The sequence below is a fragment of the Cynoglossus semilaevis genome, unplaced genomic scaffold, assembly GCF_000523025.1.
Source record: "Cynoglossus semilaevis isolate Cse_v1.0 unplaced genomic scaffold, Cse_v1.0 scaffold1507, whole genome shotgun sequence".
NCBI lineage: Eukaryota > Metazoa > Chordata > Actinopteri > Pleuronectiformes > Cynoglossidae > Cynoglossus > Cynoglossus semilaevis.
The window spans coordinates 403,745-421,752 of NW_007585114.1; the positions used below are offsets into that span (position 1 = coordinate 403,745).

At 39.0% G+C, this 18,008-nt stretch overlaps 1 protein-coding gene across 1 annotated transcript in view; it reads left to right on the forward strand.

Moving 5' to 3' along the window:
• The first annotated feature begins 1,220 nt into the window (after positions 1 to 1,220).
• Positions 1,221 to 18,008, forward strand: part of nkd1 (NKD inhibitor of WNT signaling pathway 1) — a 27,440-nt gene continuing 10,652 nt past the window's right edge. The window contains exons 1-3 of the mRNA XM_008337208.3: positions 1,221 to 2,862; positions 2,976 to 3,008; positions 3,085 to 3,224. Coding sequence (XP_008335430.1) covers positions 2,838 to 2,862; positions 2,976 to 3,008; positions 3,085 to 3,224 — 198 coding nt within the window. The 5' untranslated portion in view covers positions 1,221 to 2,837. The remainder of the gene's footprint in view (positions 2,863 to 2,975; positions 3,009 to 3,084; positions 3,225 to 18,008) is intronic.

Sequence of the window (18,008 nt, forward strand, 5' to 3'; positions counted from 1 at the left end):
TTTACTATGGAATGAGTTGGACTTGGCCACCAATGTAGGAGCTGGCTCAGGTCAGTGAATACCTTCACCAGGTCCCCACACATCTCTGCATGATTTCACAAATACTTTATTAAGAGCCAAACATTTATTCTTATTTCACAAGCCAAAAGAAATGGCCCTCACACCAATGCTGATGGATCGGGTTGGGGGCTCACATTCATGAGATGGAAGCCTTGCTTTAAACCCTGCCACCTCCTCTCTCTCAGGCATCAAAAGCAAAGCCTGGAAATAAGGCCTGCAAAACCATCTCTCCGTTGGCCTCTTCAAAGGACAGGAAGTGTGTCAGAGGGACAGGCCTTCTTTCCCAGAAAATTCAGACGAGATGCTATAATAACAAGCTCATCTCTGTGTATGTGGCAGACTAGTTCAAAGGGGAGCCAGATTCCTCTTGGTACAACATGTGATGATAGAGTCAAGATGCGGAAAACACTGCTTAGTGAAATTCTAACTGGAGGACATTCCCAGAGACATCTGTCCAGTGTACAGCCATGACCCAAAAAATATGTGAACCATTCTTAAATACCACTGTCATATTCGGTTAAAACCTTTTCTTTGCAAAAGGTAAACAACTGTTTACACAGTGGACGGCTGTGAGGAAAAGTGTAAATTGTTTAAGAAGTTTGTTGAAATATGTCCGCAAGTTGGACAGTTCAGTGGTCTCTTAATCACTGAGAAGACACTGGGATTGTGTGACATTCTCAGTGAAAATAAAGATTCTTGAAAACAGACCTTATAAAAAGAAAATCAGCAATATGACACTTTTAAATCTTACACTCACTTTGTCTTTCTCAGTTTGCTGATTTAACGTCTACTTTTATTGCACAGAGACAACAACACACTGAACTTTTGAACAAGGTATGTACACTTTAATAATTCCATTCTATCCTCCCCATTACACCATATAATTCTTCCATAGAATTGTACGATTGTTCCTCATTGTACCCAGAACACACAACTTTTTAATATTTATTTCATGAATTATTTATTTTACAATTGTTTCCCGTACCTTACTTTGCCTTAAACACTAAATTGTGTGTGCCTTAGTTGTAAAACATTTTTAATTTACAAATTTAGAATTTACACCACTACGGAGTTATAAGGTTGATCACAATTTCCTAACTTGCTAACATAAATTATTCTTGAATTCACATTGAAAGAGAAAATGACTACATGTAAAAAAAGTGCTAGTACTAGTACTTATCACTTATTGTCTTTCTGTAATAATATTCTTTTTATCGTTGATAGTACTGTATGGTCACTAAGCAGTACTGCATAATAACTTGTGTATAAATACTTGCATGACTGTAATTTATTTTCTCACAAACTCAATTGATTAGAAGATTCCTGTGGCATCTCTTAAAAAACATGCGGCCCTTTACTTTAGCTTTCTCACAAGGCGATGCCCACGCTGTGTATTTATTGCTGTCACACTGAGCTACAGTCAGCCTGGCATGAAATGGCACAGTGGCCTCAGTCTTTTATTATATATTTGAAGACTTCAAAGAATCTTCGCCTACTTTCATCTGCTGCCTCCGTCCTTTAAGACTGCAAGCCTCCTGTCAAAGCCACGTGCATGACAACCACTGAGGCCACTTTTGATTTTGTTATTGATGATTGGATTTAGTAAAATAACAATTTTGTGATGTTAGAGGACACTAAATTAATCTTAAAGAGATTATCTGTTCTTCTCGATGTGACAACATTATCTGCACACATGCAAAGTAACTTTTACCAATGTTGGATTTTGGTTTATTAACTGTTTACAATGTTTGCAGTTTTTCTCAGTAAAAGGAAACGGAATATACAAATACATTATTTATTTAATCTAAGTTTTAATTTTGTACTTGTCAGCTGTCAATCACAGTAATCTGGTTGTCTGGCAGGCTAAAAATAAAGCATCGCTCTCTGATTCCGTGAAGCTGCACACCGTTAGAAAAGATGAACTAAACTTTTTGAAATACCCCACTGTAAACGAAAAACCAATATAAAACACTCTCTAACAGCTTCTGAACAAATACTGAAAAAACCTTCCGTAATAAAATGTTTTTATTTTGAATGATAATTTTACTTCTGATGCACTCGCCATGGTGATTTCAAACAACTGGTTTGCATTCAATTACGGCATTAACAGATCACCCTTAAACTACGCTCATTTCTGACAATGCTGCGTCATTCAATTATTAACATTCCTTTACTTTAAAACGTTGACAGTGAGCAGCTGTAATTTTGTTTAAGCGCTTCATCTGACAGACTTTCAGGTCTTCGCAACTAATTCGTGGTCCGTGCGCATAAAAAAGGGAGCAGCGTAAAGGCACAATGAAAATGAACTACGCCCGGAAGTACAGTCTTTTATTTGAAAATAAAAAGAATGGTAACTGTTAAGACATGGACAAGGTTAAAAAAAGAAAGCGCTTTATTGTGCACAATATTTGTTTTCATGCCTATAACCATATTTAAAAAAATAAATTCCAAATAATAACGATTTTTTTTTACCCCTACGAAAGTTTAGGTAACTTCGATGAATTTGCCCATATAAAAATTCTATAATTATCTGCTTCTTTTATAGTGAAAGGGCAAGGCGGAAGTGGATTATTTCCTTTGCTTCTCTCTTGTGGCCGCGGATCAAAGACTCCAGTTTGGCTCCAGTCTCACTCCGCTCAGTCTGTTCTCATGTCACAGACACTTCACTGACTGGATATCACAGCCTCTGCATTTTTCTTTTCTTATTTACATTTGACGACTTTCTCTTTCGGATTACATTCATCTGATGCTTTTCAACTACACTTCGATGCATAGAAATGGGTAAACTCTACTCCAAACATGGTAAGAATTCTCCGGAGTGGAGAGAACGGCACGGCTCTAGTAGTTGTTCCTGCGATACTTTCGAGTAACACTCTTCATTGTCTTGTGTGTCTTCTGTTTTTCTTTCCCCAAAGCCACTATTTGTAAACCGAGGGAGAGTCCTGAAGGTGAGCTCACCTATTGATACCTTTTCTTTTACTTTTATCATGTTTGACACTGTCTAAACCGGTCTTTGTTTTCCAGGCGACAGTTTTGTAGTAAACGCCTGTTTGGCGCGGAAGGGCATAGACGACTGGCTGGTGAAGCAGAAGTACTACTGCACCAGTCCCCGTCTGGAGCAGCAGGACTGCCACCACAAGAGAAACTGCGGCTTGACCGCAAGGGTGAGTACCACCACGACCGTCACCATCACCACGGTCACCACCAAAATGTCCCCGAGCTGCATGGAGACACTGTGGAGGCGCATGTGAGGAACGTGTGTGAAATTCTTAAGCCTTTCAGCGATGTTACTAATGATTTAGTCAAGACTTTCACCGCATCAAGTCTGATAGACTTAAAGCTTGTACTTCTCCAACAAACTCACTTTGACAAAGTTGGAGAATAGACTTCTGTTGACTATACACTTAAGCTCTTTGCTGCTGCAAACAGATGTGAAAAGTTTTGCTGGAATTCAGCTTTAGCAAAAAACACAAGTCTTAAGTAAGATTTTTATGAGGGTCTGTTTTTAACCAACATCAGGTTGCCATCGGAGTGTGTTTTTGGCAGTTTGAATGGCAATTTCTGTGTTCTCAATTTTCAGGTCTTGTTTGAAAAAACAAATCTAGGTGTAGTTTCTATGTTGGTGAAATTTCATAGGAGCATATGAGAAAGGTACCAATTAATCCATGGTGTTATTGAGTATTAGAACTGAGATTGATTGAAATCTGGGATGCCAGTTTGCTTCCAAAGAGTCCTTTGGTACAGATTGATTTATATGTTACCAACAAATCATGAAAAAATTGCATACGTATGGTAACAGAAGGAAAGGAGCAGAGGATCAAACATGGAGCAGTGAAGAGTTGGAACAAATGCGTTTTGTTGAGCAGCCAGCATTGTTGTGGGAATTCCATGAGATCCATTCTTTCTTTAAAGTGGTGATGGAAGTCCCAGATTAAATGCTGAGGGGACCAGGATGTGGTACCAGCTAAGTGAATCATTCGCCAATAACATGCATCCATTGTGTGAAGTTAATGCACCCCCTCATCCAGCCTGATGAAAGAGTTGCATGTTTTGTGTGCAAGTGTGTTTTCGAATTAAGTGTTTATGTAGTTTGTCTGCATGGGACATTGTTATTGTCTTCACTGCAAAGACACTTTATGTTTTAATTACCAACACATCCAACCAGTCTTCCAGAGGTACATACAATATGAGGGTTGGTGTGCTGTTGTTAAACCCTGGCACAGAGCTAGTTAGCACGTTAGCTTCTTTGAGGATAGAAAATACACAAAACAAAAACATGACTGTTTGAGGATAGGAAATACACAAAACAAAAACATGACTGTTCAGGGCAGTGTCACTTTAATTTAGAACTACTGATACGTCTCAATTAGCAATGTTACATTAACCGTAAAAGAATATTCCAGGTGGGAGAAAAAAAATCTCAATTGTCAATCAATTCTCAATCTAATTGTCTTGAATACAAAAGCTCAAAAGTGTAGTACAGCAAAATAAAATGTATCCCACTGTATAGAAACACTTGTAGAAGATTATATAAAAGTGTATGATGCTCTTTTTCCATAGCCTTAGTGCTGTGGAATTACCTTTGACGTCATAATGACTGGTTAAAATAAAGAAGTGGTTTATTTCAGCTTTATGGCACACAAACGTTGCATGGCATTGGTTCAAATATCACATTTTACATTATAAAATGTTTTCCATCTTGTCTTTCCACGATTGATGTGAGTGCAGAGTAAAGACCCATTTTTCTTACCTCCTGTTCATTGTATTTGTTCCACATTTGTTTTATTGTGACAAACTAAATTTCTAAAGTCTATAGTTGAACTCTCATTTGCCTGAGAAGGAAACAACTGTTGTGCTATTATCTCCCTGATCAGAGGAATTTTACAGGTGACACTAGATCAAGTCTTAGTTGAAAGCATTGCCATGTGGCGGGTTGGCGACAAGTGTGGATTGTAAAAGCTGTGAAAGGATGTCGGAGGTCATGCTTGTTTTTTATTCGCGACTTTGGTGTAAATACTCTGCATTTGTTGCCAACGGTGAAAATCCTTTGGAGCTGCTTCAGAGGAGCCTTAAGCTTCTTTGGTTAGTGATGCCTTCCTCAAAGGCAAAATGTTTGAGGAATTAGAGCTCATCAAGAAAAAAAAAAGGGAAAATCACCCTCTCCACTCTCAAATCCACAGACTTTGAACAAAAATGCTACTGTCAGTTAAATGCAGCCTAGGCAACAGGAGCTTTTTGTTCATTGGCTTATATGATTGTCATGCTGAAGGAATACATTATATTTCTTTAGTTTATATAAAGAATGAATATATATATATATATATATAACACAAAACTGGTAGTTTGAGTACATTATCTCCTGATTACCACAAGCTCAAAGCCTTTTTTGATTGTTTTTTCTTGCCTTTGTTAATGAGCGATAACTTATACTGCAGGGTTAGTAGCTTTACATATTTGGCTGCATGGTGGCAAAGTTATAAATCCCAACTTACCCAGAGCTGCAATAAACTTCTTGTAGTAACAGGTCACAGCAGATGTTGTGTCTGCAGGATGTTTTTTTTTGGATTGGTGCAAAAAATAAATCAGGAAAATACGTTTTTGGAACATGTCGACACAGCTGCAACAGAAAGGCTATATGGCTGTTTTTGTGAGGTGAATTCGTGCTGGGCAGTCTGCGTATACTTTTATAACCACTTCATGCTGCATAAAGACCTTACATTTTCACCAAAAGCACGAACAACTTCTAAGTAACATTTGGCCCAAGATGGATCTGGAATTCTATGCAACAACAAGAATGTTTAAGAATGATGGAATAGTCTCGAAAAAATATTTTCATCTGTTTGAAGTATTTTTGCAGGTAGTATTTTTCCAGGCATATTTCAATTTAGCAGAAAAAATGAACTGTACAGCCAAAAACAACCTGTTAACTTTTAAGAGAATAATGTTTTAAGTGTATTTCCACACTTTGTATCCCTTTACAACACATTATCTATAATTCCACCTGATTAATGCGGCTTCCCTTCTCCAGAGATGTCATAAAAAATGACATCTAAGTAGTCATGCCCCTGTGCAGAAACTGTAGCACATTTCACTATATTATAAAACAAAACTAGTCTTACAACTTGTTGAAATGTTTTCAAAGACTGCCACTAACATCTTTAGTGGCAGAATACAAGTCAACATGCTCAGATTTAAAAAATGTCTGTATCATATGGAATACCTGGTGAGACTGTTATTTATATCTACTGCACTTCAAGCCCCCCTTCCAGCTGAACTGGCTCTGGGAGAATGTGGGTCGGGTGTCAACAGTAGGGAGTCCACGCTTGGAATTCTTTTGATCCAACCATTTCCAACCATATTCCCTACGGCAACAGTGTTGGCTAATAGAAGTCCCTGTTTTGCAGTGCTGCTCATTTTCAGTTTGTCTAATGAAACTTTGGCTGCCTGCATGCATGCAGCTGAAGACATAGGTCTACAGTGATCTTAGATATATTCTACCAAAGAGGTCTAGCGACCTTCAAGGAACAGAAACCTTTGAGGTTCTTGTTTAAAATGGCTTATTGTGTTTTCATCTAAATCCCACCCAGTTCTTAGTATCCTCTATGTGCAGATGTTGGGCCTAGAATTGTTTTTGTTACTATTCAAAACTTAAAATTAAAAATCCTGACCATTTTCAAAAAAAAAAAAAAAATTAAACACAAAAACCAGCATCACTGCAATACATCCTGGGGCCATTAAAATGAATGAAGCAATTTGTTTTGAGTGATTTAAAATTTTTGCTAGCTTAAATATTGTTCCCCTGCTAACTCCATCTTGAGGCTTTAATCATCAGATGCAGTGTTAGTCCCATGGAGAGGACAGTGATTGAGGGAATGAGTGAGTGGTTTGGGCAGGTGGATTTCTGGCTCTCAAAACATCAAATGTTGCTCATGACACATCGTCTCCCCAGTGTTTGAGATCATGTCTGAACTTCCTCATTAATTTCCTATGATTTGTGAGTGTAGTTGGGTTATGCTGTGGACACAGTTACAGATGGAGCCACCTTTCAGCAGCTAATCACTACTTTTTTCAAATGGCTGGTAAGTTTATTAGGTGTGCTTTTATTGAATTAAATGAAAACGAAAAACAAATTTAATTTGCCACAGCTCAAGAGCAATTTCAGGAATAATATGCTTGGTAGGTTATTCCATACAAAGTAACTTTTTGTTTTTAAAACCCTCCCCCTCTCATGGTTCTCCTCTCTCCCCTCCCAGTCTCCATCTGTTTCTTTCGTTTACCCTGCGGCAGTGTTGGCTGAGGGTGTATTTGAAGTGGGCGATGCTTTGAGGTGTTTATTGTGACACTGATGGCGCCTCCACCTCCGGTCTCTACAAGGCCACTGAGCTCTTCTAATTCCCAAGCATGAAGTCTTTTTCTTCTACCTCCACCTCCACTAGCTTTTTTGGGGTAAAGAGCAAAGGTACATGTGATGTCACAATGAAGCGCCAATGTAAAACACCGTGCAAGTACTTGTGCTCCCAACTCAATTGTTAGTTGCCAGGCTTTAGATTGTATAAAATAGAAAGTTTTCCAAGAAGATCTTTTACAGCTTTAAAATACATTCTCCCAGCCTCCAGCTCTGATAAAAGCCATGGCAGGTTTTGTACCTTCATTTCTTTGGGTTCTGCTGCTCTGTTTTTTTCTCTCTTTGTGGTTTTCACAAAGCAAAAACCATTGCCTAGAATCTAAAAGCACCTTTCAAATGCTCACTTTTCTTCTCCTTCTTCCTGTCTCTCTGTCTTCTCCCTGCACATTTCCCTCTCTTTCCCACTGGCTGGCCTCTTGTGCCTGCTGTGTGACGTATGCCTCTCTCCCACTGGGCTCTACCCCATCTGCGCTCCCATGGGATTGTGGGCCTGTTGTTGCTCTTTGAAGGGGCAGAGAGAAAACTTTAGGGCTGCACTCTAAAGAGAAGAAAAGCCTTTGGGAGGAGGGGCAGCACCTGGCCATAGAGGGCCTCTGTGATTTCATCTTTTTCCCCATGAGAAGATGGGGTGGAAGCATGCTCATGTCCGTATGGCCGGGGGACAGGGCGGTTTAGGGACGTGCAAGAGACTTTAATGTCACACATGGCATTGTATGTTACAGCGATCACTAAAAGCTGAAGGAGCGTCTCTCTGACTTTGCAGTAGCTGTAAATAGTGACATAGATTGATTTGCTAAAACAATATGCTCAGTGCATATCTTGTCATTAACACACTGCAAGAAATTGTTTTTAATTTTATGGAAACACCTTAAGATTGAAATACCAACACATTATCCAGCATATTTGCTTGGGCTTCAGCATAAGCTGAAACACTTGGCTTGTGTCAGACTAGTCTCACCAGGGCGAGCAGTCAATAAGTCGAGGTCTAACAATCTTTCTGACATAATAGTTATGTAGATTGCAATATATTTTTAGATTGCAATATATTTTTGAGGACAATGGCTTCACTGCTTTTGAAAGCAAGTCTTGATGTGGTTGGCTGATTGTTTGCATTTTACTTGCGCTTTATAGATAGCTACTTTTGCACTGCAAATGTGAGTCGGAGGTATTAGATGGAAGCTGGAGTGGAACATGAGATTGTCACTCCCAAAAAGCTTTGTCAAAACTCTGTCCTGCACACACGCTGTGGTCTGGGAGAGAGCCCACACATTGTTTTCTGGAGTAGGTTCTATTAAGTGTAATAATGAATAACATAATGCAGCTGTGATTCCTAATATGCATTAAGTGTGCAGTATGTCAGTAGTCAGCTGTTTGGACACACTAGAGATAAAAGGCTTGTGTGGCAGCAGTGTGTTCTGTATCACCAGGGATTAACTGTGTCCATGGTGCTGTATTTCCTCATAATATAAGAATGGGTGTTGATTAAAGTGTCACTAATTTTCACTGTCACTGAAGCCAGACATTCATTACAGTCAGTTTGCAGAGGCAGGTCTTTTTGTTGATAGATATTTGCATAAGAAATACATTAAATAATACAGTTATCTGAGTAGGTCAGCCATGTAAGTGTTTTAAATCACTGTATATTTTTTTACTTTAATGCTTACATATGTCTTAGGTGTATTCGTAAGAATAATAATACTTTCCAACTAATTTTCCAAATAATACTTCTCCAACTATGTAGGCACAGTTCATATTAATCTGATCAATGCTTTGATAAATGCTCATAAACTGTTCAGGTTAAATGCAAATGCAGCAGTAAAAGCAGCCATTTTTTATTGCTGTTGGCTGGGAATTTCCATAAAACTTTACATTTAAAAAAAAGTAAAAACACAAATTTAATGAAACTACAGTAGGAGAAAACTAAAGCAACTGTGAATCCCACGGAGCAGCTGATCTCCACTGAGCTTTTGGTAGGGGCTTGGCATTTATTTTAATTGTACACATAAAAGGCTCTGCTAAAGTGGGTCTTTTGCGTCTTTAAACCCTTATTAATTCCCACTTGTTTGTTTATTGGACTCCCCAGAGGTTTTCTGCTCTGTCCAGTTTAGTTAAGTTTGGAATAATCTGACTGAACACAGGCTCCACCATGAGCCTATCTTGAGACAACATCTGCATTAAACTGCAACCTAGCACCTTTGATAATTTATACACGCTTGTGATTGTTTGTACATTCATAAACATATGAAAGCCATTCAGAAGAAAGTTGTCTTCAGGATATGTGTCACTCTGACTTTTTGACTGATTTCTTTTAACAGAAGAATGGACTGCACAGCTTCCATTGACCCTCCTGTTTTATTTTTCCTCCTTGTGTAGGAGGTCCTTTGACCAGGGCTCGAAGGCCACCTAAGGTTAAAGGAGTAGGGGAAATGGTTGTGGATAAACAAAGTTGGTAGAACATTGTGCCTCCTGCAGACAGAAGTTCCAGGGTTCTTCAGCTCTTCCTGTGTTGCCAGTGCTGAAGGAGGTCTGGATTGTGTGTTAGGGGATGTTTTTGGTGGAAGGAAAGCTAAACAGAGGAATGGCCCTGCTGAAAGGAAAGGTGGCCTCCCCAAGTGTGTTTATTCTCCACAGGTGCCGCAACCCACAGAGGACCTTGCCTCATGGACTCTCAAAGTTACAGGCCAACCAAAGGACCATTTGGTCTCTCTGTCAGGCTTAAACCCTCTAGCAGTGCTGACTTAAGTTTAGAATAATAACTTGTTTGTTGTTTCTCGAAGTACTAGAAAGTAATCTAATGCTCCCTGTAGTTTACAAATGGAATTTAAAGTTTGAATGGGTGAAGTTTTAAATTTAAATATTCCACCAAGTCAACTCTGTTAAACTTTCATTTCCAGTGTGAACCTATTTAATCCTTAGACCTGCCTGGTGATGAATCTCATTTCTGTGGCTATAATTTCCTTCCTTGGCTTAAGGAAGAGAAGTGGGTGAGCTGTGACTGAGGTGTGTCAGACATGGGACCCTGGATTCTGCAGAAAACAGCAAGCTGGTCCTATATGTCTTGAATACTTTCTATGAGATGTGAAATTACTTGTTGGGTGTTTGTTTTCCGTAATAGATTGACATTAAAACATTTTTACCTTCATTACCTTATGAATATTGGTTTTAAAGTGGTGAATATGAAGCCGTTCTCACTTCATGTAAACTACGAATATCCCTGTGAAGTAACAAATTAGATCAGGTAATTCAATGATAGAGTTAAAATACAAAGGAAAATGAAAAAGTTCCCTGTGTAATTCTAAATTGTCAATAGTTTTGGTTTGTTTGAAAATATGTCCTGCAGGACGAGACGGTAACAGTTTTAAGCTGAGTAATGTGCTCCTATACAATTTCATTATTGTGAGCAGTGACACAAGTCTCTAATTCCAGTCAGCTATGAATAGAAATGTGCCTCTGGCACCAGTGTGCTTGTATATAGTAGTTGAAGTGTCTATTTCTGCTGCTGTGTTTACTTGCTGCGTTGAAACTCTCACTGTAATTACAGAGATTTGAGTTTTACGGTTGAAAGGTCAGATGTTAGGGATGTTTGGAGATAGTGGCTTGTGGCTGACTGGATGTCTGATCCAAACACGCTCTCAGAGTGTATAGACGCATGTGTATGTCTACAGGATGAATGGCTGCCTTGGTCTTGAGGTCATTTTCCTCTGGTAAACACGCACGAATCAGAGGTTTTCTTAACTGCCACCTGTCACATGGTGCTCTGCTGTTGATAGGTTTCAGTAGTCGGTTAGCATATTGGATGAATATGAGAAACAAAAGATATAAAGACTTTTTATATGTTACCATGATGAGTAGATTGTGTTACACATAGTTTGATTTTATGCTTCTGGTTTAAACGTAAAGCTAAGCCTCATATAACACGCCAATTTGGAATAAAGATAATAAAGGGTTGTTACAGTCCTCATCTTGGATACTGAAATTTTCTCTTTAGGAGTTAGTAAAATAAGAGTTTTTGGTTTGTTTTATACCATGTCAACTGTAGTGAGCTGAAAGTAATGCGGACCAAGGATTAGTAATTATATTGTCTTTGCATGTTATTGCAGTGCCAAAGTGTTTTTCTGCAGTGTTATGTATAAACTTGACTTTGATTGTCAGATAAGTCAACGTGAAAAAAAAATCTGAAGTTTTCAAAGCCCTTGTTACTATTGTTTATTTTACATGTATTTTTCCATCCTATTGTCATGAAGGTCTAATTACAAGTCAGCAATTTGAGAATGTCTGCAACATTCTTTCTGACTGTAGAACCATTGTTCAAAAGGATCCTAAAACTGAAGCTCCTGACATGACAAGTTCCAGGCATGTTTCCTCTCATTTGGCACTGGTAAAAGGTTGAAGTGCCTGTCACTTTTATGGTGCCCTCGAGGTAGAGTCTTTGACTAAAACCTTATAACTCCCATACTTTGCAGCACTTGAGATTGGCATCTGAAGCCACCCAAATGACTGAAGCACTGTCTCTCCATAAAGAGAGCGTTGACTAATTGCTATGACCCTCCAGACAGAGCGAAACAATCTCTGAGTTAAAACACAGCTCTAAGATCCTAGAGCAGGGAAGCTGGAGCACGTTTATCCATGTGTTTCTTACAGTGTAATCCATCCTTTTACTGTAATTAATGTTGCACATGTTTAGGATCTCTAATTGTTTTGACCTCAGCTGAAGGATTTTCTTTTTTTCTATTTGGCAAAGTTCGAAGTCTTTGTAAGTGATGAGTTTTTGTTGTTAAACAAATGCTACAGCATTTGGGAATGAAGGCTGTTATTTTGCATGACCTTTTGTCTTTCTTCTGTTTTCCTTCTTTTTTTCCCATGCTTTTAAATTGAGCTCTTCTCTGAATTCAAAGAGCCATAATGTTGAGATTTGTTACTTTTGGCAGTAGGTGAGTACCTGCAAATCACGGCCAAACGACAGTCTGTCTCCATTGCCTTCCAGGCCATAGTTTCCTCTTGGGAATGCAAGTCCCAAATTTAAGTTCATTGGCTGGTGGAGAAAGTTCTTTGAGGATTCTCCTCCAGTAACTCATAAGGAAGTTTGAAGTAAAAGCACAAGGCTATGCTAAGTACTTACAATAATTCTTTTGTCTTACTTATTTTTAGGGAGCATTGGACATTTACAAGGTTGAGATAAGTTTTCAGTCAGTATTAGTTAGTCTGATTTTAACCATAGTTTTGGTATACATGTGGAATAAAATAAAATAGTACTAGATGATATTTCTAAAAGTCAGACCAACGCATCCAGATAATGGTATTAAAAGTCAAATTACAACAATGTTTACAGTAAACTCCTGCACCATTAGCGTACAGAAGTGGTCAACTTCTTCACATTTCTTTACATCAAGTAAAAAGTTATCAATCCTTTCTTACAGACAAGACAGCCCAATACAACTCTCCTGTAAAGCTGTAAATGTGACTGGACTTAAATCTTTATGAGAACACAATTCTGGCCAGCACCGGTGGCTGGACATGTCCTGGTAAATGTAATGGCGTGTGTTGGTACAAATGTGTTTGACCTTAATTATATGGTGTAATGTTTCCAGATGTCTTACCCTCTCTTGCTGAATTTGCTGAATTCTGTTTTATTTTTTTATTGGTGTTGTGCTGCCTGAATGTAGTAGCTGTCAACTAAAGTAAAGAACATATTAGCAATAACTGCAGCCTGCCACCAATGACTTTTCTTTTTACTATTTATTTTAATGTGTTAAATGTCTTAATTTAAGAGAGACAGGTGAAAGCAAAAACTGTCTCTAATCAGCCACAGGGGGGACATGCAGCATTACTCTTGATCTTGACACCTTGTATGCATTCCTTATTCTTATTGGTGGGATAAGCCTTAGGTAAACAGTGTGATAAAAGTAAAGTGCTTTGGTTACGTATTTCTCAGATGCTAATAAATGCTGTAACTTGCACTAACTGGTGGTTTCTGTGCCAAAGGGGTTGGCTGAGTTGTAAAAACCTTATCTTTGCAGGTGTAAAAGTTTTGTAAATGGGTCGTTAAAGTGTTGGCCAACTTCTGGCATGAATACAAAAAAGGAATGAGGGGGCGGAAGATTACTTTGGATCAGCATGTTTCTAACGAAGAGGGATGAAGGCTGTACATTTTGCCCAATAATCCACTGGGGGTTTCAGAAGGCAACCTTTGATGTGTGTGAGGTAATGTAAGCAGCAGTGTTTGCAGTGTTAACCTGGAGAAAACACAAAAGAAAAGCATGCTTTCACAGTGTACACTACTCCTGTCCAAACCACGGCAAGTGAATTCTGAGAGTAAACAACACATGTGGAATGTTTCATGCGTTAGCAACATCACCCTGTTTCAAGTCTTTGAAGCATTTCATCCACAGATGTCATGGGGCTAATATTTACAGCAAAACACATTATGTAATTTGATTTAATATAAAGTGCTTGGTGCACATTTCCCTGCTTAAATGTTGTCTCTTAAATCCTCCTGTGCTCTTGTTGTGTTGGTGTGAAAAATCCCTTCAGGACATGTATCATGGTGTAATAACAGTGAGCCCACTGTCACGTGGAGCTTTCTCTGCCACTCCAGTCTTGATTTTGCTGCCGATGCACTCTTCAATCCCAGAGAGGTTTCCTCAGACCTACCTGGTGATGAACCCCATCTCTGTGGCTATGATTTCCTTGGTGGGATTTAGGAAGAGATATAGGAGAGCTGTGACTGATGTGTGTCAGACGTGGGGCCCTCAGATTTAATAACAAAGGTAAATGTTGGTTACAGTTTAAGCAAATATATACCTATCTTCTAAACTACTGAGTCGACAATCTTGTGGCTTATAGCTGTATAATAAATAATGCACCGAATCTGACACACCTTAGACTTTCACTATATACGAGGAAGTGTCTTTTATGCTAATGATGCATATAAGAGGCTTAACAAGGATTTACAAATTGTGACCTCTACAAATGTGCTGAGTTTAAGGCATTTAAACAAAACTGAAAAAACTTCCTTCTGTAAATCTCTGTAAATCCCATAATATCAGCTTTATCCATGTTGTTTTATTCCAAAGCTCTGACATAATGTGAAACCATATTAAATACCTGCATTGATCATGTAACAAACATAGTCTGTTAATAAAAAAATAATACATTTTTTCCTGCTTAACTCCTGCAAAATGCACAAGTGTGCATTTAACTTATTTTTCAGTGTGTGGGTGTTGTCTTAAATTTGGTCACATTAACTCTCCTGTGTAAACTGGTTCCTCTCATTACAGCTTGGCTATGTTATAGGATTATCTGAGATCTTTATTTCATCTGTGAAAACGGATCCCTTTGAAGCTTAACTCAGAGGCAGCACAGCGCTTCACTTCCTCACATCAACACCCTCTATCTTGGCTCCATCTCTGGGCATCATGTTTTACTGCTGCACAACGCTTTGAATGGAGCTATTAAATGCTTTTGGAAGGTGAAAGATCTACAAAAAGCAGGAGCCATGTTTAAACTGCAGTCAGATTATAGCTGACGGGCCAAGTCACTTGCCACATACAGCAGGATTTGAGCAGGTTCAGTTCCTGATTCAAGGATGATTCAAGGAGCTGTCATTTAAAGCTGCCTTTAGAGGATCTCAGTTTACTGTTTGGATAGAGGGATGGAGATATCTCCCTTCAAGTCCACTGAGAGTTTTTCTCTGCCTTTAGGTCATTTACAGCTATTAAATAATTTTAATCGTTAGGCAAATATAATATCAACTTGATAATCGGCAGACATAATGGGCCATTATCCTGCACCCAGGTGAACTCCCTGCTCCTAATGCTGCAGAGGGAACTTACAAGGCTACCAAAAGTAATGAAGTAATGACATTTATTCATGATGTATAATATTCCATACCATATTCCATGGTCCAAGTTCAATTCCCACTTCATAAAGCCATCAAGATCATCAAAACACACCCATTGCTTATGTGGTGTAATTACTATTGTTGGCAGAGAAAAAATAAACCCAGAAGAGGAAAAAGTGTAAAGTATGCCCGGAAATACTTTAAAAGCTCATCAACCTAACATAACAGTATTGCTGTTGTGATGTGGCAATGCTGCATTATGTACAGCCGTAACACTAGTTCAACACAGTTGCTTTCTCAGCAACCCCTCCTGTCTCCCTCTCACTGTCTTGTCTTGCACAAGGCCTAAAGGCTGTTGCTTTAGTTTTTTTTTTTTCTTCCTCCACTTAATGTGGGTACCACAGCTCTAAGTGTCGCAGTCCTGAAGGTGTTTTCTCACAGTGAGTAAAGAGCAAAGCAGGAGGCATCCAGCCACAGCCCTAATGAGATTTTTCCTGGGTTTTTGATAAACTGCCAGTGGTGCTGCCGTTGCTCTCAAGTCTTGCCCCCACCGAGCCCTGGCACATGATCAGGGGAAGCTGTCGTCGGCTACATAAATTGTCAGTCTGTGTGGTGGGTCGCAAGGCAGACAACATAAAAACCAAAAGACCTTGTGGGACTTTTCCCACAAACACATACAAGTACACATTATTGGATTCTTTTTTGTTTAAACAGTCTACAAGTATAAACAATATAGCCCTTGTCAGTTTAAGTCCACGGGTCAAGAAGAAGGATTATGCTACAGGCTTCCTTTCTGATCTCAACACAGAAACGGAACAACGATCGACAGTCCAATTCCAACCAATTTTTTGCTGTATTTTCTGGATTATAAGTTGCGCTTTTGTAAGTAGTTTGGCTGGTCCAGCAACTTATTATTTTGAAGCTACGTCTATATCAAAAATATACCCCATATCACCTGTGGCCACAAGAGGTCATGTCATGCTGCTACAAAGTCAAACTGTAGACTTAGTTCAATGAATATTTATGTGGGATATGCTAATAATGTAAATATTACATGAGGGAGGTTTATCAAATAATTTCATCAGCCAACCCAAACAGGTTCTCAGGCCACTACCAGTGTAGATGGGATGTTGTAATGGACTGACACAGAGCTCTGTGTTATTCTCAGTAATAAATCACTTTGAAACACACTTGGCCACACACTCCCTTGTCAGAAGGCTGTCAAGAAGCTCAGAGGCAGCCTGCCTCTACCAAAAGCAGAAATGTTCACAGGTTTTCACAGAACGTTAACATAATATTTGGAAAACTGTCTTAACTTGTCCAGTGTAGAAGAAAAATCAGGACTGAACCTCTGTCTGAATCACGAAAAGACCAGGGGAAGCGACACATCACTAAAGTCAACAGAACATCTATGAACTGGAGCTGCCGTCGTATTACATGACCCACAACTTATGTTCATAGAGTCAGTGCTTCATTCATTCTTTATGAAAGGTCATGGTCTCATGCATTTGTCACACACACTTGTGATGCTTATTCTTTAGTTGTAAACATTCACCCATGCTGACTTCTGGCTCATCATATATATACTTACCAAGTAAAACTGTGAAACAGATTTTATTCCCAGTGTAAGTCAACTGTTCAACTCCATGTCTGAACAGTCTTGGGGTCAGACCACCCTCACTGTGCACAGTAAATCAGTCTGTTGCTGATAGACTGTAGACAAATTAGGAGGACAAGAACTTCAAGGAAAGCAACATTTAACGAAATCTACAATACACCACCAAGATGCCCAGTTATGACTAAAATCCACCACCTCTATGTAGCTGAATCTTCTCTTACTCAGTTTGTTTTCTTATAAACGTTCCATTTAAGCTTGCATTCATCAGACATGGAAAATAAGCTATGGATATTCTCCAAACCTTGGCTGAGTTTATGAAGCTCAGTTGTCTGGACACCTGAGGTGCAGTGTTAAACTCTTTTTCCTGTTTTATGGATGTTTCAAGCAAATTGTGAACAGCAGGGTTGTACTGAATGTTTAAGACACTACAACGATTTGGAGACCATTGTATTTCATTTTTTTCAGTCTATCTTTAATATAGCAGCACCTAGTTAACTTACTATAAGTAACATTTAAATGCAACAGACACACCGGATGCTCACAAATGCCAGACCCCTGCTTCAGTCTAACACCTTCACAACCAGTCACTTGGTAAATACTGCTGGTGTGTTGTATTCTGCTGAGACCACCCACCCAGCTGCAGCCGGAGTGGCCATAGTCTGTAGAGGAAAGGGTCACACCGTTTTGTAGCCCCCTTGATTATTCACACCCCTGGATTATGAGGTGGATTATTTAGTGCACTTGTAACTTCCATTATTTAAAGGAAATAATTATGTAAGATTGTTTGTGGTGATGTGGATACATTTTATAATCCACACTGGTTTAGCTTTAACATGCTCTGAACAGCTACGAATCTCCATTCAATTTATAATGAACAGTTTTTATTTGTGTGCAGTGACTAACACTGATATTAAGACAGTCAGATTTTGCCTCTTAAGAAATTTCCACCGAGAGGACCACAGATCACATGTCATACCAGAATCTAATGTAGGACTGAGTGAAAACTGCTGGGGACAAACATGCCTCTAAATGCAGCTCTGCCCTGACAGCTCACTGCAGAAATAGCCTTACTACCAGCCGTCGCT